Source organism: Myxocyprinus asiaticus, chromosome 35 (genome assembly GCF_019703515.2).
Source record: "Myxocyprinus asiaticus isolate MX2 ecotype Aquarium Trade chromosome 35, UBuf_Myxa_2, whole genome shotgun sequence".
In the NCBI taxonomy this organism is placed as follows: Eukaryota; Metazoa; Chordata; class Actinopteri; order Cypriniformes; family Catostomidae; genus Myxocyprinus; species Myxocyprinus asiaticus.
Window position 1 is genome coordinate 23,983,701 of NC_059378.1, and position 14,801 is coordinate 23,998,501.

General features: G+C 37.6%; 1 protein-coding gene across 2 annotated transcripts in view; it reads left to right on the forward strand.

The window, feature by feature from the left end:
• LOC127425888 (kelch-like protein 26) overlaps positions 1–14,336 on the forward strand; it is a 33,559-nt gene extending 19,223 nt beyond the window's left edge. For both annotated transcript variants that reach the window (XM_051672172.1, XM_051672173.1), the window contains exon 4: positions 8,302–14,336. In XM_051672172.1, coding sequence (XP_051528132.1) covers positions 8,302–9,883 — 1,582 coding nt within the window. In that variant the 3' untranslated portion in view covers positions 9,884–14,336. The remainder of the gene's footprint in view (positions 1–8,301) is intronic.
• The last annotated feature ends 465 nt before the right edge of the window (positions 14,337–14,801 follow it).

Genomic DNA, 14,801 nt, shown 5'->3' on the forward strand with positions numbered 1-14,801 from the left:
TGATTAAGGCTTATCTAGCCACAATTTAATTATGGTTTTTAATATTATTGCCCCATTATAATAGTCAGCCTTATTAATATTAGACCTATACCCAGGAGTGCCTTGGATTTTTGGCTTTATGTGCCAGCAACGTGATTCAGTTTGGATGAACTAAGATACACTTTTGCTGTACTACATTTACCTTTTTGATACAAAACAAGTTTAATGAAATAGTTGATCAATTACTCAGATGATCAATAAAGTAATTACACTAGGGATTCATGCTTTTAGTGCGATGGGCCATTTTCATGTTCAAATCCAGGTAGGTCTATATTATTATATATTTTTGTTTTGTTTTAAGTAAACCAAGCAAAATGCAACTGCATGTCACCGAAAGTAAATCAGGAACAGGGCGTGTTTGGCTGCATTTTATTTCATGATTTCAATGGAATGGCGAGTGGGTCTCGGATAGGTAATAAGTGAAGAACTGCGTATGGCTCGACGCCCCGATGATGAACTTGACACTTGCCGAATAGACTAAAGCAAAAGGTGTGACTATACGAATGTATGAAAAAAGAAAAAAAAAGAATAAAATAAATAATAATACACGATGAGGGCTCAAATCAAATAACTTTTATGGGCTGAGTCCCTACCCTAAAAAATTCCCATGGTTCTAAGCTTTTGTATCCTCAAAACCATGACAATGTCCTGCGAGGCTTATTCACATCCAGTGAGCCTTTACACTGATCAGCCACAACATTAAATTACTGACAGGTGAAGTGAATAACATTGATTATCTCGTTACAATGGCACCTGTCAAGGGGTGGGATATATTAGGCAGCAAGTGAACAGTGAAGTCAATTTCATGTGTTGAAAGCAAGAAAAATGGGCAGGCATAAGAATCTGAGCGACTTTGACAAGTGCCGAATTGTGATGGCTAGATGACTGGTCCAGACCATCTTCAAAACGTGGGGTGTTCCCGGTATGCAGAGGTTAGTACCTACCAAAAGTGGTCCAAGGAAGGACGACCGGTGAACCGGCGATGGGGTCTTGGGCGCCCAAGGCTCATTGATGAACGTGGGGAGCAAAGGCTTGCCTGTCTGGTCCGATCCCACAGAAGAACTAATGTAGCACAAATTGCTGGCCAAGATAGAAAGGTGTCAGAACACACAGTGCATCACAGCTTGCTGCGTATTGGGCTGCGTAGCCGCAGACCGGTCAGAGTGCCCATGCTGACCCCTGTCCACCACCGAGAGTACCTACAATGGGCACGTGAGCGTCAGAACTGGACCATAGAGCAAAGGAAAAAGGTGGCCTGGTCTGATGAATCACCTTTTCTTTTAGATCATGTGGACGGCCGGGTGTGTGTGTGTGTGTCGTTTACCTGGGGAAGAGATGGAAGCAGAATGCACTCTGGGAGAAAGGAAGGCTGGCGGAGCCAGTGTGATGCTCTGGGCAATGTTATGCTGGGAATCCTTGGTCCTGGCATTCATGTGGATGTTACTTTGACATGTACCACCTACCTAAAGATTGTTGCAGACCATGTACACCCCTTCATGGCAATGGTATTCCCTGATGGCAGTGGCTTCTTTCAGCAGGATAATGCACCCTGCCACACTGCAAAAATTGTTTAGGAATGGTGGAACATGACAAAGAGTTCAAGGTGTTGACTTGGCCTCCAATTTCCCCAGATCTCAATCAGATTGAGCATCTGTGGGATTTGTTGGACCAACAAGTCTGATCCATGGAGGCCCCACCTTGCATCTTACAGGACTTGAAGGATCTGCTGCTAACGTCTTGTTGCAAAATACCACAGGACACCTTCAGAGGTCTTGTGGAGTCCATGCCTCGATGGGTCAGAGCTGTTTTGGCAGCACAAGGGGGACCTATGCAATATTAGGCAGGTGGTTTTAATGTTGTGGCTGATCGGTGTATGCTCCCCCTTATGTTTCCCCTCCAATTATTGGCTTGATTTAATTATCATTAATAATAATAACAACAATAATGACCAGATTAAAGTCTATAGTTACATTTAGGTCTGTGCACAGCATCCCAATTCATAATCGTGCTAATTTTCTTTTTGAAAATAAAAAAGCACTGCCAGCCCCTCCCGCAGTGACAAAATCAATTTGGTGCGTTCAGTGGTTGTTGTATCCAGATGTCCATTGCTTGATGAGATTGCAATAAACATCCAACAGTCAGAAGTTTTTCTATGAAAAAAAATAATGTTCTTCACTGCAAAAACAACCTGCAAACTTTATCTCTGGTGAAGTCTTATTCTATGGAAGGGGTTAAGGAAGAACAGATGATGGTACGCGTTGACCAACCAGTGGAAATAGGAGCGTCAGGCCCGCCCACATGTGCAAAAAAATATTCAAGTTATAAACTCTGTTTATATGCATGAATTAAAAACTTGTTTTCTTGTTTTTGGCTATTTCTTTTTAAATTGAAAAACAAGTAGATACAACGTAAATTGTAGTGATGTGATAAAGAGAGATAACAGGAATGTGATAAATGAACTGTTTTTAAGACAAAAACGAAAAAACAAATTATCCGAAGGTACACGGACCACCGACCTACTAATCCAGACCTGACTAATGTCAAGTTAACGTTAGCTACGCAGTTGCTAAGATTTGGAAACCTACACTCGAGGCACTTCCAACTTACCATCTGAACTCGAAAAATGAAATAAAAGACTGTCTAGCAAACATGACATTACACAGAAGGTTGTTAGCTCGCAAAACACAGCAAACATTAGCTAACTGCCTTTTGGAACCTGTGGCAAACATTTATCTGATAAACATTTGTTTTATGCATCAAACAGCCTGTTTGACAATCACACTAATTACTTCTGGAGTTTGCATCAGGGCAGAACAAGTAACTTATGCTAGAGAGTGGTGGTGACTCTCGTTCAGCCACGATCCCACGTTGGCACTATTTCACAGCGGAACCTACCATTTCTAACTGTGAACTGTGAGCAACGTTGTGATTGGTCAAGAAGGAGTTTGATTACATACAGGCTCCATTGCTCTTTCTGAGTATCCCGGATGGCTTCTTCAAATTTACCCGAATCTGAATATAAAATCTGAATCAGTGTTTTAAAAAATATATTCTTAATTTAACGATCTGATTTCGTGCCATATACATTTGAATTTCAGGTTTGATGTAATTCAAGTTCAAGTAAACATATTCAAATTCAAGTCCTAAAATTCAAGTCCCAATGGCAGAATTTAAAGAGGCCCTATTATGCTTTTGGGGATTTTACCTTTCCTTCTGTGTGTAACATAGCTGTTTGTGCATGTAAAAGGTCTGCAAAGTTACAAAGCACAAAGTCCACCCAAAAGGGAGTTATTCTCTCCCACAGACAACACTGCTCAAGAACTACACGAAACAGCTGATTTGTAGTCCAGTAACGTCTTCCGTAATGTATCTATATCACTATGTAACACATTTGCATAATGCCCGCCTACGGGCTACTTTGGCCCACCCTCAAACAAATGTAGTTATAGCAGAGGCCAGGATGAGTTGGGTTAGTGTTGTCGCCATGTTGAGAAGACGCTGTTTTCTTCACTGCGAAAGCAAAACCTCTTTGTTTGAACTTCCAAAGGCAGATTAATTGAAGAATCAGTGGTTACGATTTATTTTAATTATTTAGCAATACAACCACAACTGATGCTGGATTTTTAAGATGGTTACTCCTGAAAGATGGTGTAGTTCCCACTTTGTTGGGACAATCTGGTGCTTCAGGATCACAACCTGTAAGTATGATTAATTATTTGTGGATTTATCTGCTACCGAGAGTTCAGATGCAGAGTTTTGTGTTGTAGCTACAGTGTACACCCAGTGCACAGCTGTAGGCCTCTGCTAACCTGCTAGCTAATGTTATTGTGTTGAAATAGTTTTGTTAATCAGCTGCAGGCCCACTTTTACCTACAATTGTGTAGAATTATGCAGATTGTTTGTCATTCTTACTATCATGAGTAATGATCAAGTGTGGAGACGGATTTATTTTTACGAACGGTCATTTTACATCTGCAATCCACGGTAGTGCTCGGCTAACCTGCTATGTAATGTTATTGTTTTGGTAAGGGTTTACTATTCAGCTGTGGGCCGGCTTTTACCTAAAATTGTGTAACAAAATGGTTGATCTCAAGAGTCTTATATAATCATATAATTACAAGCTGTAATGTTATGGCCGCTATCCACGGTAGTCCACTGCTAACTTGCTCACTAACCAGGAGTAAGCCTCTGTTCTCTTCATATCTCGGGCGAAAAAAGTTTGGCTACACCCATTCTAGCAAAAGATGACTAACTTAGATGCGCTATGTGTCTTCTACTTGAAGCTTTGTTAGGTTCACAATAATCAATTGTGTACTTGTAAGAAAGCTACTAAATTAAAACTTACCACTGTGAAACGTCCTGTTCAAGTTGTGCTTACGAAAGTGGTTCAGGTTCGATCAGTTTGTTCTTCCAAACTTTCATTATCGGACTCAATCTGGTAGGGCAAAAACTGACGCCACTGTTACCATAGTTACAATAGTGTTTACAGCTGTTAAGGAAGCCTGAAACTAGGTTATGGTAAGGGCTGTTACTTTTCCGACACACGCTCTTCGCGGTTGAGCGATCACAACAGACTGGGCCAGCTGACCAATCAGAGTAGACTGAGCTTTTTGGAAAGGGGGGCTTTAAAGAGACAGGAGTTAAATCAGAGCATTTGAGCCAGAGCATTTGAGCCAGAGGATGAAAATAGGTTTAGCAGAAATGTACAGTATGATAATTTTTTTTGAACATTAAAGCATGTAAACCTATACTAGTAGACCCCCAAAATAAAATCAGGAACCTGTAAATTAGCATAATATGGGCTCTTTAAAAACTGCACATTTCAAGTTCAAATAAACATGTTCAAATTCAAGTCCTAAAATTCAAGTTCAAATCCCAGTGTCACATAATTCATTCCATAGGGATTTCTGTTCTGTCACTGGTACCTTCTTTGCACACTGCATTCTGATAAGTGAGATCCTGTCAGTGTGCAAAAGATGTGCACCAATCAGGATAGAGAATTAAACATCATAGAATTTTGAGTAAAAAAAACTAAAATTAACATTGCAGCTTGCTGGGTTTTAAAAATTGCACATGCTCATATAGCAATTTTCTTGCGATTTTAACTGTGCTCTTTTCCATAGAACAATAGTTCATAGTGACCACTAGGGGTGTAACGATTCATCGATCTGGATCGATGCATCGATCCAATAACCAACGATCCAGTGTTATTGATACAATGCGTAAATACTGATATAGAATTTTTTTTAAGACGTACCTTTACTTTAATACTTTCATGTCAGCCACGTCCATAATTTTAACCTTTTAACCTTATTACATTACATTAATTTCACTTTGAGCACTAAATACGCTTTTCATGTGAGACATGGATGTGCGCGGGGTCTTTGAAGCCAAATTGTACTCTGCTATCCCTGCGCGTGCATCAACCGGGCTTCCCGCGAAACCCGAGCTCCATTGACAGGATCCGTGTGAGGGCATCAACCGGGCGCAGGAAAAACGCAGAGCGGCTCACATACGCGATTAATTCGGGCTTCAATCGATATCGTTGCGCATGCGACCCCATTTTAATTTTACATGGGAATTTGCTATTTTAAATTACCATGGAGCAGTTCAGCCATGTGAAACACCTTGACAACGCCAACATTCTGAACAGCATTGATGAGGGGAAAGAGAAATCACCAGCTGCCCAGCACTAGCATCAGTTATAATACTTTACACATCTATACATCAACACCCTTACTAACATTTATCCCAGTTAACTGTATCAGAATTTTTAATTACAACTGTGGAAGTTGTAGCCAAGAAAACCATGGATAGCATGGATAGTTGGAAACAAGTCATGGCTATGTAAGTATTTTGAAGGGACTAAACTGAGAAATAAGCTGTAATCAAATGGTTGGTGATCACTTGTGTGTGGCGTTATTTTTATATTATTATCTGTATAATTTTTTTCAACATGTGAAGTACCTTATTTTGTTGTGGATGTCCCAATGTGGATACTAAATTTGCACTTTTCAGAGAGCACAATAAAATATTCAAATTATATTTTGGTTGCATTTGAGGGCAAACATTTTTTTATTGATTGTGTAAAATAGGCACATAATATCGTAGTATCGATCGCAGGCCCCTGAATCTAATCAAATCAAAATTGTATCATGGTAGACTTTGAAGTATCGGCAAATATCCGATCGCAGCCCAAGAGAATCGATATAAGATCGTATCGTAATGAAACATCCAATTTACACCCCTAGTGACCACTAGGGCTGTCAACGGCTGAAAAACTAAATTTACATTTTTTACTTAACAATTAACAAAATTTACATTAAATTAGAATTTTAAAGAAATTATTTCAGGTAGGAGAAAAAGTAGCTGCAAGATATCAAATTTTTAAATCAACGTTGTCTCCTTCCACAAGAGAGTGCAATGAATCAATATAAACCAAACTGCACTGTGTTATAGCAGTTGTTTATTGCAAAGAACATGTTATTGAAGAAATGGTTCAATAGATGGTTCTATGTAAACTTAGTGTTGCACAGTAGCGTATATCAATGTAATACGGACTCAAGCTTTATAAAACTAGAGGTACCACATTGTTTGTTATTAAATACAGTTGTGTGTGCATACCTAATGCTTGCTTATACAGCAAGATGCTGACCTCTGCACTGCGTTTCACTGTTTTGTCAGCATTTCATGTGTTTTATTAGACGCTGTGTCAATTTAAAAGGAAATTCAGCCTTTTAAAATCGTCTCGAGACACCCGCATTCTGTTTTATTCTTTGTCTGTTTTAGCCCAAGAATGCAGTCAGTCTGAAAGTCATCAGTGCTTGGCACACATCTAAAATTCAAATGCACTTTTAAGCATTCAGATGTGCATTTTTATCTTAAATTCGACGAATAGTCAAATCGAATTTTAATTTTACAGCCTTAGTGACCACTAGGGGTGTAACGGTTAACATTTTTCACAGTTCAGTTTGTGTCATGGTTTAAGGGTCACAGTTTCGGTACAGTTCATTTCTTGCTATGTTCAGGAAAAAATACTATTGCCAAAACCAAAATAAGAATACTTACTTTGGTAACAAACACTTCAACATGTTAGGACCTTACGAAAAATCACAATGGTTTTACTACAGTAACCATATTTTCAACATGGAATTTTTTGTAAAACCATAGTAACCACAAAATGAACCATTGTTACAGTAGTCATGTTACTTAGTCATGTTTACTAAAATATTACTATGATGAAACCATGATTAATTTTCATTAGGGTCCTTAACTTTAAAAAAAAAAAAAACTAAATAATAACTAAATCAACATTTTAATGTTATACCTGTATTATTATGCTACATGCATCAACATAGTGCATTTCAAACTTACCTCAACATACTGTATATTCAACATTTGGAAGCTGTACATCACTATAGATGGATTTCGCTATTTATACCCGAGTGATGTCGTCCTAAATCATATTCACTGTATTACCATGAGTTTACGGCACTTGCGTTAAGCAATATCTGCAAACAGTGACTGTTTTGTGACCATCGCTTGTGTAAATGACTGCAAATCTAAAAATATTTCCAGACAGGAGTCCTGAGTGACACAGGGGGCTACTCTCTCAGCGGGTTATCTTCTTCACTTGCCATTTTCAACTACATACCAACACGTGTGTAACTGATGTCATTAACTGATTTAACATACTAGACCCATGTGAGACACAGGTGGAGCGTATCCATCTACAGTGCAATACAGGTGCATTAGCAGAGGTTGTAAATGTGTCTGTCTATTTGACACTGTGTTTTCTTCACCAAACTGAAGAAAACTGAACCATGGGTGGCGAACCGTATGGTTAAATTTGTTCCCAAAAACCGTCACATCCCTAGTGACCATTGTAGCTGTCAAGCTCTTAAAAGGGATTTAAAAAAAAAAGCACCATAAAAGGAAGGAATAATTTTCTGAAGGAATAATTTTAATCAGTGAATCATGATGTCAATTTTCCTAATGCAAAGCTATCTTATGACTTTAGAAGCGTTCAAATGGCATGACCTAAAATGGTGCTTTTATGGTGTTTGTTTTTTGTCCTTTGAATAGCTTAATAAAGAACTTCCCTTGTATAGAAATGAGCTGCTTGAAGATTCTTGAAGAAATTCTTTTTCTATTGTTCTACAAAAAAAAAACAAAAAAAAAAACAAATCGGCATGAGGTTGAGTAAATAATGACAGAAAAATCCTTTCTGTAATGCTTCTGTAATCTTCCTGATCCACACAGAGCCATGTTCACTGGAGGAATGAAGGAGTCAAACCAGAACACCATAGAGCTACAAGGTCTTTCAGCCAGAGGACTGAAGCACATTATTGATTTTGCCTACAGTTCTGAGGTCACTCTGGACCTGGACTGTATTCAGGATGTTCTCGGAGCAGCTGTGTTCCTGCAGATGGTGCCTGTGGTGGAGCTTTGCGAGGAGTTCCTCAAATCAGCCATGAGTGTAGAGACCTGTCTGAACATTGGCCAGATGGCTACCACTTTCAGCCTCTCCTCCCTTAAACAGTCGGTCGATGCATTCACTTTCCGTCATTTCCTGCAAATCGCTCAGGAAGATGACTTCCTTCACATTCCAATGGAACGACTGGTTTTCTTCCTACAGAGCAACAAGTTGAAAAACTGCAGTGAGATCGACTTGTTCCATGCGGCGATCCGCTGGCTGCAGCACGATGAATCCAGACGAGCTGTCGCCAGCGAAGTGCTCCGCCATGTGCGCTTCCCACTAATGCGGTCATCTGAGCTGGTGGACAGCGTCCAGACTGTCAATATCATGGTGGAGGATGTGCAGTGTCGACAGTTCCTCCTAGAGGCCTTCAATTATCAGATCCTTCCTTTCCGACAGCATGAAATGCAGTCACCAAGAACTGCCATTCGTTCAGATGTCACATCGTTGATCACTTTTGGTGGAACACCCTACACTGATAACGATCGCACCGTTAGCAGTAAAGTTTGCTATCTGCCTGACATCACAGCACGACAATTTAAAGAGCTGACAGAGATGGAGGTGGGATGCAGCCATGCATGCGTGTCAGTTTTCGACAATTTTGTGTACGTAGTCGGTGGGCAGCATCTGCAGTACCGCAGTGGAGAGGGCGCAGTTGATGTCTGCTTCCGCTATGACCCTCATCTCAACCTGTGGCTTCGAATCCAACCCATGCAGGAGAGTCGCATTCAGTTTCAACTCAACGTTCTCCATGGACAACTTTATGCTACAGGGGGGCGCAACAGATCTGGCAGCTTGTCTTCTGTAGAATGCTACTGCCCCAAAAAAAATGAGTGGGCCTATGTGGATTCTCTGAAGAGGAGAATCTGGGGTCATGCCGGAGCAACATGTGGGAAGAAACTCTACGTCTCTGGTGGTTATGGAGTGTCCGTAGAGGATAAGAAGACTCTGCATTGCTATGATCCAGCCTCCGATCAGTGGGACTTTAAGTGCCCCATGAATGAACCGCGAGTCCTGCATGCAATGGTCAGCGTGAATAACCGTATTTATGCCCTTGGTGGCAGAATGGACCATGTCGACCGCTGCTTCGATGTTCTGGCTGTAGAGTATTACATTCCAGAGACTGATCAATGGACAACAGTCAGTTCAATGCGTGCTGGTCAGTCTGAAGCTGGCTGCTGCTTACTGGATAAAAAGATCTATGTAGTTGGAGGATACAACTGGCACCTCAATAATGTTACCAGTATTGTGCAGGTTTATAACACAGAAACGGATGAGTGGGAAAGAGATCTTCATTTTCCAGAATCTTTTGCCGGAATTGCTTGTACACCTATCATACTTCCCCAAACCACCACCCTACGCTGAGAGTTGGGTCAACACAAAACACATTCTATAACATTTGCTTTTTTTTTTTTTTTTTTTTTTTTTTTTAGACTTTATGGTTAAGTGTCGACCCCAAAAGCAACAGAAGTAATTACAAAATTGATTTGAAGTTTATGAAGGGAAGATTTTCCCTTATGAAAAGATATTTCTGAATATCCCATATGCTTTTTAAAGAGCATAAATGATTCAAAGGGATATTTAACCCAAAAACGTAAATTCTGTCATCATTTACTCACCCTCATGTATTTCAAAACACGTATGGCTTGACTGACCTGTCTTCTGTAGAACACAAAAGCAGTTATTTATAGTAGAATGTCCGAGCTGCTCTTATTCATACAATGAAAGGCAAAGGGTGAGCATGGCTGACAAGCAGAGCTTCAAGGCAAGATTTTAAGTGAATCAGACTTAATTTTTCAGTCTGTTCCTCAAACAATGCTACCATATGGCTTCAGAAGATTTGGAATATTGTGCACAAGTCGTAAGGACTACTTTTATGATGCTTTTATGGGGCTTTTTCGGAGGTTAACCGTCCTTGGTCATCATCCACTTTCATTGTATGGAAGAAAGCAGAGTAAAGTAAACATGCTGCTAAACATCTCATTTTGGTGTTGCAGAGAAGAAAGTCATATGAGTTTGGAATGACATGATGGTGAGTAAATGCTGATAGAGCACTTTAAGGACAATTCACACAACTGCGACTTAATGACAAAAGCATAAACTTATCTGATGAGCTTGTTCAGAACACAAAGCATCTTACTACACTTTTCAAGCAGTAAAGTCTATGTGAATCTTATTGTTACTTGTTCATAACTGTCATTATTATGAAAAGAGGCAATGCCATCAGGCCTCTATCTCCCTAAATATCCATTTTATTTTATTTTTTAATAAGAGGCATAAAAGTTCACAGAATTTTCACCAGTCTTTAAAAAAAAAAAAAAAAAAAAGAAACAATGATTTGTTTGCAATGCAAATACGAAAAATTTACCTAGCCTCTCAGTTAAAAAAACAAAAAAAAATCACAGTAAGGTATTTCAGAAATAGTGTGAAGTTCAGATAGCTAGCTACTGTAGCTAAAATTTGAACAGCATTGTCCTCTCAGCCACTGCTTCCAGACTGTCTAGTTCTGACATACTGACAACTTGCTTTCCTGATGAAATTAAGAATTAGAAGTGAGGCATCTTTCTACAAACTTCTCAAAGTTCTTCTAAATGCGAGAGTGTGATATTAGTTCTCTTTAGTAAGTTCAGTCTCTCCACATATGAATCAAGATTCTAAAATGTTTGGCTGGTTGATTGTTTTGATCTGTTTTCGGAATAGAAATTAGAAATTGTAAACAGTAATCAGAACTCTGGACAGCTATTACTGTATATAAAACAGGCAATAGAGAAAAAACTAAACAACTTTACAACCAACAGTGTCATTGTTATAGCCATTTTATATTCAAACAATGCTTGGAACTGAAAAGTCTATGCATTTTATTTTATTTGTATTTTTTTATTTGTATTTTTTTTTTTTTTTTCCACTGGATAAAAATGTTTATAACCTTTGTCTACCTACAATTTGTTTTATTTCACAAACTAAGCAAGCGCACTTCATTGTGCACTTTAATATTCATGAATTTAATGACTGAAATATTAGGAAGGTTGTTCTAGCATTGTTTTCTCTGAATGTATCATTTGTACAGAATGTTAAGGGACTGGGTCATATATGTTGAACAAAGGCCGAAGATGTTGGTCCTACATAAATAACAGACATTCCTGGACTCTTTTCATTATATTATGCTGACATGTTTCCCTTAGAGAATATGTGTATAAAATGCTACATTCTTAAATTCTTTGTGTGTACATTTAGAATATGATGACTTGGTTGTTGTTGATCACATTTGTGTTAACTTTCTTTAAGGTGTTTAAATGTGTTTTTTGTGCTTTCTAACAACATAAATATTGTTCATTCTGTATATTTAGTTAACTTACCATGAATAATGCCATAAACAACTGTCACCCTTAGCTCAGGAATCATTTACTTTACTTGATACTTTATTGTCCACTGATGTGGAAATTTTCCTTTGGCTTCTCACCACAATACAAAAACACACAATCACACACAAGATTTCCATGAGACCAAATTAAAAATAATACATAGTAATACGCAAAATCTCATTCATTAATGATCACAATTGCATAACCAAATCAAAATGGAACAAACAATCATTACACTCCTCAATTGAGCAGTCTAATGGCCATAGGTACAAAATAATTCTTATAAACCTTTTTTTTTTTTTTTATTGTATTTTTTTTTTATTTGGAGCCCTGTACTGCCTTCCTGGTGGAAGCATTACAAATTCAGCATGCAGTGGATGTGTAGAATCGGATGTAATTATCCTTGCCCTTCTGAGCACTGCATCCTGATACAGGCTGTTCAACTGGAGCTGTTGCTTCTCGGTTATTTTACATGCTATTCAAATAATTCTAGTTAACTTATTCTTGCTCCTTAGACCTGTGTTCCCATACCAGGTCGTAATATAAAACATTAAAACACTCTTCACTTGACTTTTATATACCATTTCCAAGATTGATTGGTCAACATTAAATCTCTTTAATTTTTGCATGAGGTACAATCTTTGGCTTGCTTGCTTAAAAATATAGTTTGTATTCACACAATAATCCAATGATTTGTCAATGTATGTACCATTTTTTTTTAAAACTCTCAGCATCTCTACGACCTGTCCACTAAGTACTGTTCTTCTCATCAATTGCTGTTCATCCAATTTAACATTTAAAATCAGTTCCTTAGTTTTCTTTACATTTATATGCAATGCACTTGATTGACACCATTCCATAAGAGTCTTAACATTCTTCCTTCATACAGGCTTCCAACAATATCATATCATCAGCATACTTGATTAATCTAGCTGTTTGATTCTGAGTCTGTAACTCATTGGAAAACAAAATAGGTGACAATACACAACCTTGAGGAGCCCCTGTATTTAAGACCAGTTCATTAGAGAACATACCATTCATAAAAACTTTTTGTGGCTGATCTGAAAGAAAATCTTTGATCTAATGTATCAAATTAAAATTTACATTAAAATTAAAATTTATGTTGTACTAATGTATTGTTGGAAACCTTAAAAGGTTAAAGGAATAGTTCACCCAATAATGAAAATTCTCTCATCATTTACTCACCCTTATGCCATCCCAAATATGTATGACTTTCTTCTGCTGAACACAAACAATGATTTTTAGAAAAAATATCTCAGCTCTGTAGGTCCTCAAAATGCAAGTGAATGGGTGCCAAAATGTTTTAGCTCCAAAAAGTACATAAATCAGCATAAAAATAATCTATATGACACCAGTGGTTTAATCAATGTCTTCATAAGCTATATGAAAGGTGAGGGTGAGAAACAGATCAACATTTAAGTCCGTTTTTACTATAAAGTCTCCTGCCTGCTCAGTCAATCACCACTTTAACTTTCACTTTCATATTCTTCTTGTGTTTTCGGTGATTCATATTCTTCATGCACCCCTACTGGGCAGGGAGAAGAATTTCTAGCAAAAATGTACTAAAATATGGATCTTTTTCTCACCCACACTTATATAACCTTTAAATATATGGATTTATCCACTGGAATCATATGGATTACTTTTATGCTGCCTTTCTGTGCTTTTTGGAGCGTCAAAATTTTGGCACCCGTTCACTTGCATTGTATGGACCTACAGAGCGGAGATATTCTTATAAAAATCTTAATTTGTGTTCTGCAGAAGAAAGAAAGTGATAAACATCTGGGATGGAATGAGGGTGAGTAAATGATGAGATAATTTTCATTTTTGTGTGAACTATTCCTTTAAGTTGAGACTGCCGAGTTAGTCAGCTGGGTCCTAACGCATTTAACAAATGGCCTTTAATCTTTTCCTATGGGACTAATTTCACAGATCAGCCTTAATTAACCTATTTAAAGCACTTAAAGTGCTGTTGCCCAGTCAGCTTTTCTTTTCCAAATCACATCATTAGTTTAAATTTTAATAAACAAGAAAACTCATATTAGTTTTATGAATAGCTCTTTTATAGCATGTAGTTACATTAAAAAAAAAAAGTTAAATAATTTTGTGGACGTAAAATAAATGCAGTTTTTAATTTGATGTTTGAAATTATGTATTACATTTTGAAATGTTTGGTATTACACATTTTGAAAGATCACTGAATGTATTTCTCTTTGTAGCACGTTTTTGCTATTACCTTTGTACACATTTTGTCTTCCATTTGTGAAATTACTTATGTGTTTTGTGTTCTTATTTATCCATATGCTGTTACAGTTTGGTCTAAATAAAAATGCAGTAGATGTGTATTGTCAGCTGTGACAATTTATATAGGTAATCAAAAAAAGTATCATTACAAAATTATGTTTCTTTACATTAAACGTGTAATATGTTAGTAATTCTGTTGTGGGTTGTCATTGCAGTGTGTAGAATCAGGAATAATTGAGCAGTATTTTAAAAGAGTTATATCATTTTGAAATAGTGAAATTGAAATCTGTAAACCCTAATGTTGTCATTACTGGAAAGTTACAAGTTTTAGGCTCATAATGCAGATATTTATGCTCCTTGAACTTATTTATCTTAAAAATCTATAGACTTAATTATTTAAATTATTAACACTTAAAATCTTGAGTACAAAATTGAGGCTATGGAAGACCCATAATTCCTTGTGCTTGAATTATTTAATTATGTTTCCTTAGTCAAGGGGGACTTATGGAGGCACTTAAATAGTTGTTATTAAGAGTTCATAGATGTTTTAGGTCTGTTGTAGTATTGTTACAAATAGTTGTTTTGTGTGATGTCACCAAAGGGGATCTGTGTTCCCTTTGGTCAAGTTGGACCCTGTTAACACTATCTCAGTTCTC